At 44.9% G+C, this 20,640-nt stretch overlaps 1 protein-coding gene across 1 annotated transcript in view; it reads left to right on the top strand.

The window, feature by feature from the left end:
* Positions 1-20,640, top strand: part of DENND4C (DENN domain containing 4C) — a 91,928-nt gene that overhangs the window by 12,686 nt on the left and 58,602 nt on the right. Inside the window, exons 3-6 of the mRNA XM_066604342.1 lie at positions 14,462-14,714; positions 16,547-16,616; positions 17,642-17,811; positions 19,736-19,977. Of these exons, the coding sequence (XP_066460439.1) occupies positions 14,462-14,714; positions 16,547-16,616; positions 17,642-17,811; positions 19,736-19,977 (735 nt within the window). The remainder of the gene's footprint in view (positions 1-14,461; positions 14,715-16,546; positions 16,617-17,641; positions 17,812-19,735; positions 19,978-20,640) is intronic.

Here is a 20,640-nt window from a genome sequence, read left to right as displayed (position 1 = left end):
TCCCCGGCAAAAGACCCCCACAATGTGCAATACAATGCCTCTTTTGAGGAAAATCCGTAAATATTTTACAAGTGGACCACTCCTTTAACAATGGTTCCAGATCCGTAGTGTTTGGCGGGCTTGAGGGGTTGCTCATTGGGTTGCTCTCTCCAACTTCCCCCACCTGAGTGACTATGATAGACGGCTCTTCCTATATATCTATACAATACTCCACCTATCATAGACTGACATGCAACTAGAGGCATATAAAGGAGCAATTTTCATGCAGGGATTCACACAACAGAGATCCTTCAGTCTGAGCCCCGCACATAATCCTGGCCACTACCAAGTATAAACCGCGTGCCGCGCTATAGCGGTTGAATATACTGTAGTTGAAGGCAGCATGATCTTGATGACCGGTTTATGAAGAAGGGTTCATTGGCCCAATGACTAGTCGGAATGTATGATTTTAGATTACGGTTAAATGTTAGAAGCCTCTTTACACCTTTATGTCTCAATCGGCAATACAGTTACTCCCTTACTTGCGAACAGGTTCCGTTCCAGTGTTAAAGTGTTAACAGTTCTGACGAGCGGCGCGGCTCGTCGGAACTGCTGCCGCCGGGTGCCCACTGTAAGAAACAACCTGCACCCGACGTTCAGGGGGCCCGTACAGCGTCCCACGATGAGATCGCAGGACGCTGTGTGGTTGCTATGCAGCCGGGGACCTCCTGAAAGGCCCCAGGGCTGCCTATGCAGAGTGCCCATCAAGCGCACGGCTTGATAGGCGCTCTGCATAGACAGCCCTAGGGCCTTTCAGAAGGCCCCCGGCTGCCCAGCAACCGCGATGTGACCGGACAGGCTTCTATCAGGCTTGATAGAAGCCTGCCCAGTCCCTGCACAGTATGATGTAATGCCATAGCATTACATCATACTGTGCAGGACAGATAGTACGTATCTAGCGAAATTCGTAAGTCGAATGTTCGCAAGTCGGGGACTATCTGTAGCTGTCGTGAGATGAAGGGTTGATGTCAATAGGAATGGTTCCTAGGGACGTATTTCCTGATGACTCCATTGAACATTGTCGTCTAGTTAGTTTAACCCATTAAGGAGCAGGCACAGTAAATATATGGCGCCTGGTCCTTGGCTTAAAGCACCGCCGATAGTAAAATTACAGCGGCGCTTTAAGCCTCCTTTCTCTGCAATCAATGAGCGGCAGGACGGGTTATCAGTTGTTAGTGACAGCTGATAACCCGGAGGAGAATGCAGGTGGGGTTTTTAAGCCTTCTTGCCTTTTCCTTCCCCGAGTACACAGTGCTCAATGAGCAGTGTACTGGAAAGTGAAAGTACAGTGTAACTTTCATTCTGGGAGCCCAGGGGGTCATGTGACCGCTGGTGTTCTCTGCTACAGCAGAGCTGGAGGGTCATACTAGACCCTGGCCAGCTCTGCCAGTGACTAATGTCACTACAGGAGTTGCTTTCCCCTGTAACTGGGGCTCCTATGGATGCCCCAGCTACAGCTGGAAAGTGTCAAATAAACAAAAAAAAAAATGAATGTCCCCCAGAGGTCTTACATGACGTCATTGGGGACATAGATAGTAAAAAAACATAATTCCATACATCAGTAAAATAAAATAACAGAATAAAACAGCAATACATACATAAGAAAGAGAATAACACAAAGCAGACGCCAACCAAAACCGTCACCGTATGCGCCCTGTAAACCAAAACCATACATACTATATATCAAAGCGTCCGAAACAAATAGAGGAAACCGTTCCCATACTTTATTTTAGCAGAAATATACTAAATAAAATAACTATAAATGTTAAATCATTTTTTTTAGCGTTTACCCCCAATAAAACTAAAAACGGAAAAAAAGTCAGTGAAAAAGACAGTAAAAATCGCCCTATATGTCACGGAAAAGAAAAACGCAGTAAAAATAATTTTGGTAGCTAAAGGAAACAAGACAGGGCAGTAAAACCGCCACATCGGTAAAATCCCTAAAAAGTGTCTGATCCTTAAGGTACAAAACGGCCTGGTCCTTAAGGGGTTAAAGCCCTTTTAAGCAAAACGATTTGTTCAAGCGAGCAAAAGTGAACCATAGTGGTTCAGTCTAAACGCAAACCAACGATGACCGAGAATCGCTCACTTTTCGCTTGTCGTTCATTTCATGCAGGCATAGAAACCATCGTTGGCTCGTTGGCTTCTCGTTTGGGTTAATCGGCGATCGTTCAGTCCTCGTTGACTCATACAGCGGGTGTGTTTAAACAAGCCAACATTGTATCTGCCTGTATAAGCCGAGTGAACTGATGTCATTGGCTCGTTTGGGGTAAACGGACCTGTAGGTAGTATATACAAAGCAACTCTCAGGTTCTCCTCACTCCCACTACCTGAAGTACTCAGAACCAAAGCAAAGGATGTGCTGTTTGCCTACAAGACTATGCAGTGAGTTGTTAGACTGGTGTTCTGGGAGCTCTGATAAGACGGCCGCCATGCTTCAGGATTACATTCTTTCAGGCAGATGTAATGCAGTAAGATTGGTCATTAGTCCTTCACAGCATGCACTTCCAAGTCGGAGGAAGAGTTCACTTTATCCTGCTCCTAATATACCAGGAGGGGATCCAGCCAATTCCTTTACAAGCCCTGCCAAGTATTTCTACCAGCCGGGCCTTACTTCTTCCTAATAAAACAGTGATTTAATAAGAGATGCCTGCACATATCTCACAGCAAGGGTTCACAAACTCTGGTGATAGGGGAGGACGACTGATGTGCTGAGACGTAAGACGGACGTTAGAGGAGAAATGTTTGCCCTTATTAGGGTGGCTTCACATTTGCATTGGAGCCTCCCCCGCAGATCCGGCTGCAGAGTGCTGCATGCAGCAGTTTTTCTTATATAGTCAGTGGCGTCCGCCTGGCGCTGTTTGATTCCGCGCCTCTCAGGCGCAACTCGGGTACATGGAAAGTGTGTGGCAGGGCTTAGTAGCATGCTACTGTGTTTCCTCCAAAATAAGACAATGTCTTAGATTAATTTTTGCCCTAAAAGAGGCATAGTGTCTTATTTTCGGGGGATGTCTTATACTCACCTAACCGCCGGCGTCTTGGTTCGAATCTGCACTCGATGAACCATTCGCAGCCACTGACTCCTGGCTAATGTCCTTTTCTGGGTTGCTGCTGCAGTATACTTTTACACCAGTTATGAGCTGGCGTACGTACCATAAAAGCGGACCGTGCAGCTGCTGCGGGGCTCTTGGAGAGAGGGCCACGGCCTGGTGAATTCTATCCCCGGGGGTAAACCGAGTCTACTCTCCAGAGGAATGGCCTAGTTGTCAAACGGGATTGGGAATGTGCCCCACAGAAAGGGAGTGGAGGGGGACACAAACATCACACTCTTGTTTGGGGAGGTAAAACCTGACATCATTGTGGAGGCACACATTTGTGTTATAAGTGATGCCACTTTCTAAATCTGTCCCCACCCTGTTTTTAAAAACGTGGCAAGAGTGGCACAAAACTGGAAGTCACTTTTTTTTTTTGCAAATAAGGCACATGTTAAAACTTGTGACTTTTTAACACCAAGAAACTTGTGCAAGTGCCGGGATAGTTTTCCCCCATAATTAGAGATGAGCGAGCATACTCGCTAAGGCACATTACTCGAGCGAGCAGTGCCTTAGCCGAGTATCTCCCCGCTCGTCTCTAAAGATTCGGGGAGCGGCGGGGGAGAGCGGGGAGGAACGGAGGGGAGATCTCTCTCTCCCTCTCTCCCCCTCTCCCCCCTGCTCCCCGCCGCAACTCACCTGTCACCCGCGCCGGCCCCCGAATCTTTAGAGATGAGCGGGGAGATACTCGGCTAAGGCACTACTCGCTCGAGTAATGTGCCTTAGCGAGTATACTCGCTCATCTCTACCCATAATGCCTTGTGTTTCTATAACAGTAAAACTAGGCAACTTTTCCCCCTGTTCTGCTCCTGTAGGTTGGGAAATATCTAAGGTTCCTTGAGAATCCCGTTCTGGCGTATAGCCAACAGAACAAATCTGAATATGGTAAGGAAGGCTTCTAGAAAGACTGAAGAACTCGGCATCTGGGATTGTAGTGAACGTCTTATCCCTGCAGTAAGTGGCCACCACAAGGTGTTGCTGAATGTAGCCGGCCTCGTAGTGACCGGCCGGAGGCTCCTATCCCCTGAGTGGCAAACTGGGGGGAGGCCGATAGGGAGTCCAGTCTACCACCTGGCAATTAGAGGGCAAATGAGCATTTTTAAAAACTGTACCCCTGTATAAAGTATCAGGATCCTGAAAGCCCATGGAAACATGCGCAGAATTTATACTTTTTCCTCATGGGGCTTTCCTCATAGAAGCTACTTATGGCTGTTTTACACCAACCGAGAACCTCGCGATTCTCGTTTGCCCAAGCGAATGAACTGTTGACGTCCTCACCAGCTCGCTCGCACATGTGCTGCCTGTTTAGACAGGCAAATCCTCGTCTGGAATTGTGAATTTCTCTTTCAGTGTTTCACATTCCTATGTGAAGCCGCGAACGTTCCGTGTTCCAACGCAACAAGAAGCCAAGGATGGTTTTTATGCTGGCTGAAACTGAATGACGAATGAGAAGCACGTGATTCTTGTTCGTCGTTAGTTGCATTTAAACTGATTTATCATTCTGTCCAAACGTACCTTTAGTCTTGCCTGCAGCTTATCATTGCTGAGCCTAGAGGTAGGGACTACTGCTTCCTGAGGAAAAGGAGGTCGGGGTGAAACGTTGCCTCTTCGTGGCTTCTCTCCTCTGTCCTTGTCCTTTTATATCACTTCAGCATACCTGCACAAGTCTCTAACTGGCACATGAGAACCTCAGGAGCCGGGCCCATGGAAACATCCGCTATACATTACATCTATAGCGGGTGCTACTCCTATACTAAATATGCAAATGCATTAAGGAAAGCTGGTTTCATTTCCAGAAATGTATATTGTATTTTACTTTAACTCATTCTTTTACATAAGGAAATTGACAGCTAAGTAATATATACTGATTATCCACAGAATCAATATAGTACCAGTGTTTTCCCGAAAATAAGACGCTGTCTTGAATTCATTTTTGACCCCCCCCCCCCCCCCAAAAAAGGCACTAAGTCTTATTTTCAGGGGAGGTCTTATTATACTTACCTAGTAGGAGCCGTCCAAGTCCCTCCTGCTAGTGTCTGCAGTTCCGCCATACATGCTTGCAGTCCTCAGCCGCCAACAGAAGATTGCTTCCTGGCAATGGGGTTCGTAAACCCTGCCTCTAGCAAGTGATGGTTGTGATTGGCTCAGCCGTGGCGCTGGAGGACCAATCAATTCAGTGCTCGAACCATGCGATGCCTGTGATTGGTTCTTCGAGCACTGCATTGATTGGCTCAGCTGCAGCGCTCGAGGACCAATCGGTACCAACACTTCCTAGAGGCAGGGGTTTACGAACCCCGTTAGCAGGAAGTGATCTTCTGCCGGTGGTTTAGGACTGCACGCAAGCGTGCCGGAAATCTCGTGCCATTTTTTTAGCGTATTTAACAAAGCAAGAAAAAAAAAGATTATAATTAGAATTTTTTGTATTAATGCCATATTAGCCAACAGTTTTTGCTCAGAATTTTTTTTGTATTTTTAATTTGCTTCCTAAATGCAAAAATAAAGGTGTTTTCCAGCTTTAAGCTACTGTTGACTGTTTCTCAGGATGGGTCATCAATAGAGATGAGCGAGCGTACTCACTAAGGCAAACTACTCGAGCGAGTAGTGCCTTATTCGAGTACCTGCCCGCTCATCTGTAAAGATTCGGCTGCCAGTGGGGGGCAGGGAGCGGCGGGGGAGAGCGGGGAGAAACGGAGGGGAGATCTCTCTCTCCCTCTCTTCCCCCCTGCTCACCGCCGCAACTCACCGCTCACCCGCGCCGGCAGCCGAATCTTTAGAGACGAGCCGACAGGTACTCGAATAAGGCACTACTTGCTCGAGTAGTTTGCCTCAGCGAGTATGCTCGCTCATCTCTAGTCATCAATAGTTGATCGGCAGGGGTCTGCAGCCCGGGGCGCCTGCTAATCGGCTCTTTGCTAGTAGCGATTTTGGTGTTTCAGTTCATGGAGCTGTTGTGTACCAAAAGCACACGGCTCATTGCACTCCGCAGCAGCCCAGGTTGGTATTGTAGGCACAGTTCCAATTCACTTGAGATTAGGCCGGACAGAATGGAGTAGTCGGCTTATATATGAGGCCAGGCTTGAGCTCACTAGACCGTGTTTCTGCATGCCGCACACATATCAAGTACTCAATAATAATGCGTACTTGCCGTGTGCCGCCGATCCCCATACACTATCTTAATATATATGTGTGAGTAACACGTGCCAAGATAGAACACGCCACAATCTTTTTTTTTTTTTTTTTTTTCTATTTTTGAGCAACACAATGAAAGTGTATGGGAGATTGATACTTCCTATTATGCATGCAAAACATACGCGGGTAATATTCAATGAGTATACGGTCGTGTAAGCCCGGCCTGAGCTGCATTGAAGGCAGCAGCATCCTGGGCACACAGACCGCACATCCAGGAAAAAACTGGAGCTTTGCCTGCAGTACCACCCTGAGCCACTATAGTGTGAATGGAGCTGTGTGGTTCCAGCAACACAATAGCTCCATGCAGTAGTACAGTAACACTTCAAACCGCTGATTTACCAGCGGTCCGGGGTGGTGGACCGTCTGTGGATCTACTATGGATGAACTATCCTAATTCCTTTAAAATGTGTGCTCCATTGTGTGCTCCTAATCATTAAAAGTTGAAAACAAAACATAATTTCCTGTGGAACAAGTACAGAGCCGTTCTGCATGCTGTAATGCTGAGAGAGGAAGCTTTTGCTTTGCAAGACTTCCTCAGTCAAACTAGAGCTGTTTTTCGGTTTATCATCTGGTAGCGCATATCCTATAGTTATACATAACTGTCACAGCCCTATCAGCGCTGTCATCTGCTGGGTGAACTTAAGGGTTTCTTTGATATCTTTTTTTTTAAAGCCATAGTTTGCTTTTGCAGTGCCACAATAACATCTGTCAGTATAACAGTTTGTGTATTTGTAAGTGGTTACCGGACTACCAAAGCCGGCGTTCTCTTGCCAAGACTGGAGCCTTACTGAATACTGTTCTTCCAAATGTTTGAATCTTCAAAAGATTACATGCTTCAAAAGAAAGATTAGAGTGGCTCAAACTTTAGGTCTTGTTGTGGTAGTAAAGCTGTTTGTGCAGCCCGAGCTGCAGCAGTCAGATGTTGCATAAATGTCAATGAGCTATGTAAAAAAATATATATACAAATGACCAAAATGACAAAAAATGAAATGTAAAAAGTTTCTAGTTCAACATTCTTATAAGGGATTTAGAAGAGGGGGAAATGATCAAATTTGCTGATGACACAAAGGTAGAGAGGAATAGAGAAGAGAGAATGGATTTGGAAAGATCTTGACCAGCTTGAACACTGGGTGGGAACTAACAGAATGGTATTTAACAAGGAGAAATGCAAAGTCCTGCATCTGAGCAAGAATATACTGAATGGGAGGAATTGGGCTAAGCATCAGCCAGTACATGTGAAAAAGACTTGGGTATACTAATAGATTACAAACTGAACATGAGTCAACAGTGTGATGTAACCGCAAAAAAAGCAAACACCGTTCTGGGATGTATTAAGAGAAGCATAGAGTCTAGATCACATGAGGTAATTAACCCCCTCTACTCTTCCATGGTCAGACCTCATCTGGAAGCATATATTGTATTTCAGCCGCACTTCAGTAGCGGTGAGCGATTCCAGCGACCTCATTGGTTGTTGGGTACACACCCCCTTTTGGAGATGTGCACGAGTGGGCGGCCCGTTAAATAAGTAGCAGCACGGCCGTAGGAGGGTCGGCAACTAACCCTAACCCCAACCCTAAACCTAACCCCCCGCGGATCTCGTGAACTAGTACTCGTGCAGATCTCCAAAGGGGGGTGTGTACCCAACAACCAATGAGGTTGCTGGAATCGCTTACTGCTACTGAAGTGCAGCTGAAATACAATATATGCCATCTGGAATATTATGTCCAGTTCTGGGCACCCCAATTCAAAATAGACATCGTCAAACCAGAACAAGTTCAGAGAAGAGTTACCGAGATGGTGAGCGGTCTGCAAATCATGTCCTATGAGGAACAGTTAAAGGATCTGGGAATGTTTAGCTTGCGATAAAGAAGGCTGAGAGGAGACTTAATAGCTGTCTACAAATATCTGAAGGGCTGCCGCAGTGCAGAGGGATCAGTCCTATTCTCATTTGTACAAGGAAAGACTAGAAGCAATGGGATGAAACTGAAAGGGAGGAGACAGATTAGATATTAGACAGTGAGGGTGATCAATGAGTGGAACAGGTTGTGAAAGAACGTGTGCCAGTATTCCGTTTTAATTAGTAAAACAATATAGGTGATGCATTCCCCTTAGGTCCTGGAATAAACTAACACACTTATGGGAAATTCTATTCTGTATTTTGGGCCCAGTTACTTTTCAATCAAGATTTTACGGCTCTATAAAGTGGTGACCTGGAATCAACCTTTATCCCGTTTAATTCTTATATTGTTAAATTATATGGAAGAATTTCCTAGTTATTATTTTCTTAGTGAAACCTCCTGAGTGCCACAGAATGCCACGTCTAACCAACGCCATGGTGGTTCTTGGTAGCCAACGCCTCTATCATTTACCTTTTGGTTTAGTGAAGGAACCGTTCAGTAAATAGTCCGAGACGAGTGTTCATGTGTTTAAAGAACACTTGGACAAATGGAGTAACTTGTCTTCAAGTAGTCATTACATGTTGTATCACTGTCAGTATGGGGGTCTTCACACTGGCAAAAAAATTGTGCGACAGTGAGTGAAAACGCACGATTATGAAACCAATGATTTTCAGTGGTTTCATTCTTATTTGCGATGTCATCACTCAAGCGATGATGCGTGACAAAAACCCCGCAGTATGTTCTTTCTTAATGGGATCGGCGGCAGCAGCGCTAGCCCCATTAAAAAGCAATGGGGGAACTCTGAGATCCACAGCCGTGACCACCGCAGCGAGGATGAAGGGAATCCCCGCAGTGATGTGAAGCTGTTTTCACATGAAAACGCCTCGCATCCACGGGGCTTTTATATGGTGGCAAGTGTGATATCAGGCCATGAGTCACAGCCCGATATCGCCTTCGCCCGTGTGAAGGAGCCCTAAATTGAAATTGGATGCTTCTTAAAATTATAAAACCTCTTTAGCCAACTGTCAGTTGACTTTTCCTTATGAATGCATAGATCTCCAACAACGAAAATCCGGTGTCCAGCATACATATCAGCTGGCCTCAATAGGTGGGTTGGTTTGGTATGCATCTAATGTGTTTGGGCACTTTAAGCCCATTATGAGGGTTATCTTATGAGAGACAACCCCTTATAAAATACGTGTGGCGGGACAATTAGCTGGATGCTACAGGTCTCCCTCCCAGCGCCCCTGGCAAATTGCTGGGGGAAGCATCAACCAGCCCGGCATCTGTGTAGTAAAAGCACTTGTTCAGAAACTACTTATTTTATGTTTGTTTTTTTAAGAAACTATTAGCAAATGTAAGCCTGCTTTTACACCCGCATTAGCATCACAGCGTCAGTTCAGGTTTTCTATCTCTCTGAAAAAACTAGAAAAAAAACTGAAAAATGGCTTTTTTTCCCCCATAGATTTCAATGGGGTTTAAAAAAAAAAAACAACAAAAAAAAAAAGTTAAGTAAATGGAAAAGCTTTGATTTGTTTCCATTCCATCAGGTTGCCATGTTTTGGTCTTTTTAATGGAAAAATTACACTGCAGACTGCGCTGTTTTTCCTTTAAAAAAAACACAAAAAACGGAAACCTGACGGAATGGAAGCGAACGGAAGCCTTTCTGTGTTATTTCAATGGTGTTAACAAAAAAAAAAAACTGTAAATAAAAAAGGGTCCTTCAAAAGAGTGACGTTTGTATCCATGTGAGTTTTGTGCGTCACGCAACACAAAAAACTCTCCTAAGATTCTCGCCCGTGTTTGATTCATAGAGGACATACACTGTGTTTTTCCCCCCACTATTCACTGATCATGCAAAGAGGAGAGAGATTTTATTCTTGTTTTTTCATTCGGCCCTTTTTTGTGTATATTTTTACAACTTATGTTTTTATTTTTATATTTCGTATAAAATCTTGTGAGTGAGAAGAGGAAACATGTTTTGTTGGATTTTTCCCACGAAAAGGGCAGGAAATTTTTTAATTTTTGTAATAAAAAAATATATCAAAGCTGTACCAAAAAGCCGTGCCGGAGCAGCCAGAATACGGGGCAGCAGGGATGTCGGCCGACTATCATGTATATATTTTTGCCCTCCCAGCGGTGTGTGCGGGTAGGAGGATGTACAGGGGGAGGCGCCGCTGATTACATACTGCTCTACCAGCACTCTCGCTGCTGGCGCCAAACTGAATTGTACTTCTCCTGCGGAGTGCAGTTTGCTATAATCACTATGGAAAGAACACAATTTATTAAACATTTGAAATTTGCTACATTTTGTTTTTCTATGTAAAGTTTACATCTTTTTTATATAAAGCTGTCCGTTCCTGGCAGGATCCGGATTAGTAGCCAATGTTACATTTGTTCAGGTTTAGCAACAGAGGAGAATTGTAATAATGTATCGTATCGTTCGATGACCCAGCAGGTGAGTGAGACGCCTGGAAGGACACTTGGTATACATGATTTGTGCTTTCTAGGTACACAGATACATGTTGCATATGGCCAGTCTATGCTTCTCTCTATTCATAGTAGGATAGTATCCTTGTATTGTTTCATCTCCTCTCCCTTTATTACCCCACCTTCTACAAACCCGCAGCTTTGTTATCAGAGCTCTACGTTCTGGTTCTAAGGGATGCCTGTGAGTAATCACCTTTCCTCCCAGGGCTGCGATCCAGAGTAATTAGGTGTGTACCTGCTGTGTATAGACTCTTTAACCCCTGTTTCCTGGAAACCAAGCATTGGCCATAGACGAGAGCTGGTATGCTGCCAAGTCGTCCTACTCATTTGCGGGCTATTTTTGAAGTGCATAACCGTGGAGACCATTGTACTGCAGATTAGCTGCTGACTTAGTTCTGCACTCGCAGCTCATGTTCAAAAAGTTTTTATTGATCATCCGTGGAACAAAGAATGCCGAACATGTTGTCGCAGTGCAAAGTGAATCAGAGCAAAGAAAAGCATGGCTCATTGTGGAGTTGTCCCACGAACACAAGGGCACTCGGATGACTCGAGTTTACATTAGCCATTAAATCGGTGATGCCTCGCAAAAGCTCAACTTTTTAAGCTTTTGGGGAAAAAGGGGGCGAGGAAAGGGATAGTAAAATCTTAGACTGATGATCGTTCCAGAGATAGGCCAATCTAAATAATCCTTGGGACCAATGATGAAACGGGTCAATGATACAATTACATATTGTTGCCCTATAATATAAGGCAAAGTCCGGCACAGTACTTTGTGGCTTAATTACTCTTTTATATAAACTTGGTTACTAATCTACAAATGTGTCAAAAAAAGAACTGTGGGCTTTTAAAGCTGACGTTTGGCATACATAGAGAGATTTGGAAAGTGAGTCCATCAAACCACAATTGAGGTTCATTCACACATGTGGAGGGAGCATCAGCAGCTTAGTTTATGGGCTCAAAGGTGACGGCAGGTTCTCTTATAAAGGGCATAAAATCTAGCGTACAGCATGATAAAGCATAAAAATGTACCAGTCACTCTACATCTGCAGTGTCTGTTTGGCTTAAGCATCAGGATAGTTCAGAGTACATTTTTCAAATGTATCCATAGGCTCCCATACAGCCTGATGGAAACTGTGCTTTTGGCCTTTCTGCAGGAGGAGAATTAAAAAATAATTAAATCTGCCGCATGTCGATTGTCTGCGGTGGGTCTTCGTTGTGGATTGTAACCGTCTCAAAGAGCGGGCTGAATTCCATGGAAAATCTGTACCTTGTTGGTATATCTCCCCCGTGTGATATCCCCTCCTTGTGATTATATCTTTCTTGTCAATTGAAAAGTAGAGTCTGAAAATGCCAAAAGATTTGAAACTTTCCACATTGTGCAATAGAAAATGAAACTTAATGGGAACCTGTCACCTGCCTAAAGCATTGTACAATAGGTTCCCTTTAAGTTTCATTTTCTGTCACCTGCCTAAAGCACTGTAAACCAACTCCCAACTAGTTCCTGTGGTGCCTGCCACTGAAGTCCACACGGTGTATGAATGGCTGACTCTTTTCATAGTCCCATATGCTTACTCTCCCATACAAGTCTATGGGAGAGCGCACGCATGGTAATCTCAAGAATTAAATTTTTGTCTGTCTTCAGGGGCAGAAACCATAGTGCAGGTGAGTATAAAAAATACAGTCATTGTTACAAGGCTTGTATAAAGAGTCTAACATTGACTTGCAGGAATGCTGCCTTCCAATAGGTGGCACTGTGAAGGTATTGCAGCATCTCCCTAATTTGCATATTACCCAGAGGACCATGAATGGCCTTATAAGTCTCCTCAATCACCTTCTAGGTGCTCACCTAAGGAGAGATAGCATTCCTGACCCACATCACAGGCTTCTCGCTAGTCAAGCCAGAAACCTACTGCACACTGATGAGGTACAAACACCCTGAAACAGCTGTCTGTGTATGGATTCTGGCTTGGCTTTCAATTCCCAGCCATTGTTACAAGGCTCATATAAAGAGTCTACCATTGACTTGCAGGAATTCTGCCTTACAATAGGTGGCGCTGTAGAGGTATTGTTCCATCTCCCTTATTTGCATAAAACATACATCACCTGGCTCCCTGCCACCTTGTTTAGCAGCACCATAACTTAGTTTATGGTGCATTTGGCAGGTGACGGGTTCCCTTTAAATCAGTGGTGCACAATTGCCATTTGGGTGGGACTTCTGTCCATATCTATGATTGTCAGCTGTAGGAGTCTCCTAATTGGGTGCTACAGCTGTCAATCAGAGCTTAATGGAGAGAGCAGGGGACGTTTCAGGCTGAGGTCCCACCATGGTGCTTGTGATAGTGCAGTGGAATTGTCTTCAGGCTACTATGATTGATAATAGCCTGCCATAAGGTATGAGGACGCCCGTCATCCCAGCACTACCGAGCACTGTCAGCAGTTTTGCATTGGCACTAATGGTATTAATACATTTGCCTTTTGGGGTCTCTGAACTTTGTCAGAGAATATGATGGATTGAGATGACTAGAATACCCAGAGAGGCTAGCAAAATTGGGATAATTCACCCTGGAAAAAAGACGGTTAAGTGGCGACCAAATAACTGTATAAATACATGAGTGGACAACACAAGGACCTCTCCCATCATCTGTTTATACCCAGGACTGTGACGATAACAGGAGGGGGTCCACTACGTCTAGAGGAACGAATGTTTCATCACCAACACAGGAGGGGTTCTTTACAGTAAGAGCTGTGAGACTGTGGAACTCTCTGCCTGAGGACGTGGTGATGTCAGAATCCATAGAGGAGTTTAAGAGGGGACTAAATATCATTTTAGAGCACTACGATATTACAGGATATGGACATTAAAGGGGTTGTCCCGCGGCAGCAAGTGGGTCTATACACTTCTGTATGGCCATAATAATGCACTTTGTAATGTACATTGTGCATTAATTATGAGCCATACAGAAGTTATCAAAAGTTTTTTACTTACCTGCTCCGTTGCTAGCGTCCTCGTTCCCATGGAGCCGACTAATTTTCGCCCTCCGATGGCCAAATTAGCCGCGCTTGCGCAGTCCAGGTCTTCTCCTGTTCTCTATGGGGCTCCGTGTAGCTCCGCCCCGTCACGTGCCGATTCCAGCCAATCAGGAGGCTGGAATCGGCAATGGACCGCACAGAAGCCCTGCGGTCCACGGAGACAGAGGATCCCGGCGGCCATCTTCAGCAGGTAAGTATGAAGACGCCGGACCGCCGGGATTCAGGTAAGCGCTGTGCGGGTTGTTTTTTTAACCCCTGCATCGGGGTTGTCTCGCGCCGAACGGGGGGGGGGGGTTAAAAAAAAAAAAAAAACCCCGTTTCGGCGCGGGACAACCCCTTTAAATAACCAGCGGGGTTGTTGATCCGGGTCTTGGAGTCAGGTAGGAACTATGAAAACGTTGATCCAGGGATTATTCTGATTGCCATTATGGAGTCGGGAAGGATTTTTTTTTTCCCTCCAAATGAGCTGAATTGGCTTCTGCCTTGTTGGTGTTTTTTTTTTTGTTTTTTTTTGCCGCCTTCTGGATCAACAGAAGCAGGCTGAACTAGATGGACATTGTCTTCATTCAGCCTAACATACTATGTTACAATGTATGTCCTTACTGTTAGGTTTATGGTAAACCCAATACACCTTTGCCCTCTTCGTCAGACTTGACTTGTGACCCAGATTATTTGTATTCCTTAAGTGTTCTGCGTGACGACCCTTTCTCTTCCTCCTCTTAGAGTGCTGTACGAAGGAAAAGAACGCGTTATGTCCGGCTGTGAAATCCTCCAAGCAACTCCATACGGACGCTGTGCTAATGTCAACAATAGCTCAACCAGCTCGTCGCGAATATTTATCACTTTTCGCCGTGCACCACCAGATCGCACACAAAACTCCTTAGCAGTTACAGACATCTGTGTGATCATCACTAACAAGGGGGAGACGCCACCTCATACCTTCTGTAAGGTCGACAAGAACCTCAACTGTGGAATGGTAAGCGGATACAATTGGGGTCATGTAGCAGCTGTCAGGGCAGCTTTGGAACTGTTTAACTGTAGTTTATGTCAAAATCAGATCTATATCACTTTATCAATGTAACAACATTATATATGTGGCCCATCTTGCAATAATGAGGCATGTGTTGGGCTGCTTTCACATCTGTGGTGGGGATTTTGTTTTTCTGCTCCGTTCCTGGAGCAGGAAAGGGGGATTCTCTGGCCTAATGGGTCTATCTTATGACTGGACTGAACCGAACTGCACCAAACAGACCTCATGGATTCTAATGGGGTCTGTCCAGTCTCCGTCCAGCTGCCCGGCGATTTACCGGAAGAAAAAGTGCTACATGCTGACTATGCTTCTCAGCCATTAGAAGTTGGGACCTCTCCTGTTCCTCATCCACCCCACATCAGCCCTCCTGCAATGTGATTGTGGGGAGCTGATGGTTGCAATGGCAGTTTAGGGCCTAGTGAAGGCTCCTTGGGCTGGCATGGAATTGAAGAGGTTATCCAAAAGTTGACTTATCTATCTACAGGATAGGTGATAAGTCTGATTGGTGGGTCTTGCTGCTAACAAAAGCACGGGGTCCTGTATCCCTGTCCATAATGTGGACTCGCTGCACTCTTGCAATGGGGAGGAGATTGAAAGCAGCATAGCTCATGCATGACCTGGTTTGCTGTTGCAGTTACATTTCCACCCAAAGGAGTTTGATGAGGTTACGGTTGGGTCTCTGTACAGCCAGTCAAGCTCTCTAACAATTCAGGAGAAGTGAGATTTAGAATGAAGGGCTTCACACCACTGTCGGTGAGGCTGGGCCTGGTAATTTCAGACGTGTGTGAACAAGATGAATATTGCATGCGTCTGCAGTTGCTTCCTATTTTATGTACTTTCGTAGAGTATAGCGGCTGAATTGCTGTCGCTCCTAGATATTCCTACTTTACAAAATCATCATATGTGCAGCACGAAAGAAGTGAGGCAAATTACTTAACGGATAGGTGATTGCACGACTCTATAATTAGTTCGCTGTTTGTGTAGCTGCCATGGTCATTGACGGATCTGACATTGCAGCCACTTTTGCTGTTCTGCATCTGTGATTGAACAGAGCTGGGATGAGAATAGAGCTTACCATCGGTGTAGCCGGTCCTGGTGGAGTCTTGAGTTTTGCTCTATAAAAAAGGAATGTGACCTTTTAAAACAGACTCCTAAGATCTGGCACCAATCTCTAAGAATAAAAGCTTCACTTTATAATGGCATCTTTAAAAATAGTTTCAACGGACATCGGTTGCCTCCAAGCTCCAATGCGTTTCTAGCGGGACCGCTCTTTAGTTATGGCATGCACACAATTGAAAGCACCACAATATTAAAACCAAAAAGCAACCAATCAAAACTGTTGGAGTTGCAGTTTTGATTGGTTGCTTCTTAGGTTTAATATTATAGTGCTACTGTAATACCAGGTCCAAGAAGTGGTCTGTCCTGGTATTGCAAGGAAAGTTCCCATTGAAGTAAATGGGGACACACCCTGCAATACCAAGCCTGGTCACTACAGTGAGAACGGAGCTGTCTGCTTCCTGCAGACATAAGTTAAGCGCAGGAGAACACTGGCCTGGCAAACAGCTGATCAGCTGGGATCCCAGGCAGCGGACCCAATTGATCGTCTGTTGATGAGCTGTCCTGTAGATAAGCCAACAACCGTTTAAAAGGGGTTGTCCAGTTGAAATTTTTCATAAATTCTAAGTGTGAAATGTATCTGTGGGGATAAATGAGGTCCAATATGTGAACCAAAAATACAATGGGGAAATCACATTATTCTAATACTTTTCCTGTTTCAGTGGGGATCTAGTGTATTCCTGTGTTACAAGAAGTCTGTCCCAGCATCCAACGCCATTGCTTATAAAGCTGGTGAGTATTCTAGTTTTGTGCTTCATATAACTATGCTGAAATTTTTAGTAGTTTGAATACACCACTTATTTATTAGAAAGCTTGTTTTGGACCTCGTTCACATGACAGTGTTAGTGTCAGATCCATGTTGGATTTTTCCAATGTGGATCTGACATTGACCCTCAGTAGCCTCGGAGATCTGCAACGGACTTTCTTGTGGATCCGCAGGTAGATTTAGCCCCAGGCAATGACAGATCAAAAAATTTTTTCCCATGATGCGAACTTTAGAATCTGTGGCACCTGAACTATGGCTGAATGCTCCCCATGCCTCACTGTTAGGCTGGGTTCCCACACAGCGGAATCCCGGCGGAAGTCTCGCGGTTTGGCCGCAGCGAGGAGAGCACGGCCGCAACGGAAAAAAAAAATGGACATGCTGCGGCCAAGGAATCAGCAGCGCCGGCTTCTTCCGGCTTTGCCGCGATGGATTCGCCGTCCCATGTTAACGAGATTTTTGACATCTCGTCCACATGGCTGGCTAATCCCGGTCCTAGTTGCCCCAGGTGGATTTGCCACAGCGAAATTCCGGACAGAATTTCCGCAGCAAATCTGCCCTGTGTAAACCCAGTCTTAGACTCCTCCATGTGGCCGACCCCTTACAGATTACTACCTATGCCACTCTAAGATAGTACGGTACCTTCCAGGGTCCGCAGCTGGAAGCTGAGCCCCACTTCCTGTATCTTCCCTGCACTGATCATAGAGAGGAGTGCATGAAGGGGATACAAATGACTGCGACTGTACCTAATTGGTCGCACAATTCTGATTTGTTATGATTGGGCAGATTGATTCGGGATCATTCTGCCCGATCGTTAAGGGGAAGGCAGGCTCCAAGAGTCTGCACAGCAGAGGACTTTTCCTTAGTATGGGCAGATTAACCCACATGGAAAGAAACATTGTACACCCGTTCTACCCCAACTAGCATGTATCTGTATGACAGGTTGCATAGATCTGCCCAAATGTCTGTTTATTTTTACTTCTTTATCTTGCAGATATGATCTTCAGATATCCAGAGGAAAACTATGAATCCTTTCCTCTACCTGAATCTGTGCCTCTATTCTGCCTTCCTATGGGAGCCACAATTGAATGTTGGGCTCCCAAAATCAAGTATCCCCTTCCTGTGTTCTCTACATTTGTCCTAACCGGCTCTAATGCTGAAAAGGTATTAGAGTATTTTTTCTTGTCCATTGCTATCGACGGTGTAGTGTGAAAAATTTCTAGCGACCATGTGAAAATACTACAGATTTTTAGCGTCCAATCAGGAGACCGCTTCAGCTGTCAATCATCGCTGTAGAGCCTCTGATTGGACAGAGGGAGAGCACTGCAGGAAGAGGGGGTGCCAGCAGAGTGCTTGAAGTTGGATTTCTGGCTAATATGACTGCTGACTAATTAAGATGCTACGTAGATCTGTCAGCAGTTCTGCATATAAAACCCGCTGACAGAATCCTCTGACGGCAAGGCCTTGGCTTAGAAGGAATTGTTGGCTTGACCTGCAAATGCATGTTGTTTGTAAACTGCATAGTGAGTTGGATATATCTGGTTCTAAGGTCTCCATGTTATGTTGCTACAGTGGGCCAAATTCTTCCTTTAGCATTATTATGTCAACACACATTGCCAACAGTGATGTACGTAGCTTAGAGACGAGCCTTGCAACCAATTGCTGCAGGACCTGGCACTGAACTGCTTCCCCACTTGCCTTGGCACTGTCATAGTGCCCACCTGCAGCTACCACAAGAGGGGGGCTCTATGCATACTGATTAATCCAGCTCTCATTGGGCTCAGTACTAAAGTGGCTGCTGAATGTAACCAGAGCCGTATCATTTTACACATCTATACAAGTGGGACTCTTCAAGCCAAGTAATAAGTTATGTAAGATATAACACCGACATAATTTGTGCAGAACACTATATATAAAAAAAGCAAAAAAACAATTAATTCTTATTAGTAATCATACAAAATGATTGCTTATAAAAAAGGCAAGGAAATACTCTGCTCATGGTGATGTGGTACCTCTTTTGCTGTACAAACATCCAATATGCATGCTAACAAGCGTAATATGTAATCAAACGCCTATACTGAAGTCACTGAGTGTCCCAATGCAATATATATACCGTATTACATGGAGAAGGAAGAAAGTATACAGACCACGTAGATGGCACCATTTCCCAACATGCGTTTTGATGGATGCCAAGGGCTCATTGTTGAGCTATTTAATTACCATGTAGACAATAGAAATAACACAGTGATCATTTACCATAGTATAGAGACCAGCACCATAATGTAGAGAAGGTATGTATGCATGTTACACTGTATGTAGCTCCTGTGAGTCTCCAGATGCAATAATCATATGTATGTGCTTACATGTTATCACAACGGAACCCTGAACGCAGCTGTGAACATAGCCTAAAGGCCCATTTAAACCAGCCGATGATTGCTAATCGGGGAGCGTTTTGGTGATAATCGGTGCGTGTAAATGTGCGTCTATCGTCCGCTTTTCGGGCACTGTTAGCTGATCGTTAAATTCAAGCTAACCTAAAAATCATCCTTCGCTCTTATCAGCAGTTCTCCACCGGGAGTAATGACAGCATTGTTACCCCATGGAGAACAAAGGATCTGAGCCTCTGGCTATTAGCTGTGTTCAGAGAAGGCTTCATTTGCATACCTAATTGGTATTTAAGTAGCTTAGTAGCTACTTGAATACCAATTAATTTTTATGCAAAATGATCATTTAAAGCTGTCACTCAAACTGTCGTTTGAGCGATCTTTGAGCGATCATCGGCCCGTGTAAACCAGCCTTTAGCCTGTAGCACCCCGTTCCCCATTGGTTTCTCACGTAGGCATGTGTCTGTTTTATCACTAACGATATACAATACCTGCGGAAACAGTCAGAGCTGGAGAGAACATCTCATGCACATATTACTGTACTTCTTCACCCGATTACCCTTCTAAAAACATAGGTGTAGACGATCAGTACTACTTGTTATACATTGGTGATGAAACCCATTTTGTGTTGACCCTGTTATCTGTGTGAGCTAGGCGAGATTTGTGTTTCCTTCTTCCCTAAATGCCTTGATCTCTTACACTAGGTATATGGTGCTGCTATTCAGTTTTATGAACCCTACCCCCGGGAAATGCTGACCGAGAAGCAGATGATCCAGCTAGGGCTCATTACAGCCGTTGAGAAAAGAGTGATGACCTCTAAAATCATCAACACCAACAAGTGTATCTGCCTGCTCTCCCATTGGCCTTTTTTTGAGACGTTCCGCAAATTTTTAATGTTCATCTACAAGCTGTCTGTGTCCGGCCCGCACACGCTGCCCATTGAAAAGTACGTGTCGTTCTGTTGTCTCACCGTGTTCGCCGTCAGTCTGCGCTGTTTGTTGGTCATTTCAGTATACAACCATGTAGGGGCAGATAAAACGCTAAAAGTCAGGGTCCTTTTAGACAAGCCGATTCTCATTTGAATGGGCGAGTGACGTCACGCTAACTGGGAAATGTGTCGTTGGTAGAGATGAGCGAGTAGTGCCTTAGCCGAGTATCTCCCCGCTCGTCTCTAAAGATCTCCCCTCCGTTCCTCCCCGCTTTTCCCCGCCGCTCCCCGCTGGCCCCCGAATCTTTAGAGACGAGCGGGGAGATACTCGGCTAAGGTACTACTCGCTCGAGTAATGTGCCTTAGCGAGTATACTCACTCATCTCTAGTCGTTGGCGCATTCCAACAAGAATTATTCAGTTCCTGTATAAGTGGATGAGAAGGACCGAACGAGCGCTGTTTAAACCGAATAATAAGCGAAAGAGTCAACAATGGGGTTTTCTAAAATGAATGATGAGGAATTCAAATGATTTTCGTTCGTTTGTTCACCTGTTGGCTTGCGTATTAGGCTGAATGATTCTTGTTCACTTTCGCTTGTCTGAACAATAATCGTTCCATCTAACGGCCCATTTACATGTTCAGATTACCGCTCAAAATTAGTTCAAACAAACAAATATGAGT

The sequence above is a fragment of the Eleutherodactylus coqui genome, chromosome 5, assembly GCF_035609145.1.
Source record: "Eleutherodactylus coqui strain aEleCoq1 chromosome 5, aEleCoq1.hap1, whole genome shotgun sequence".
NCBI lineage: Eukaryota > Metazoa > Chordata > Amphibia > Anura > Eleutherodactylidae > Eleutherodactylus > Eleutherodactylus coqui.
Note: the sequence above shows the minus strand (reverse complement) of the source record. Positions and strands in the feature narration are given on the sequence as shown.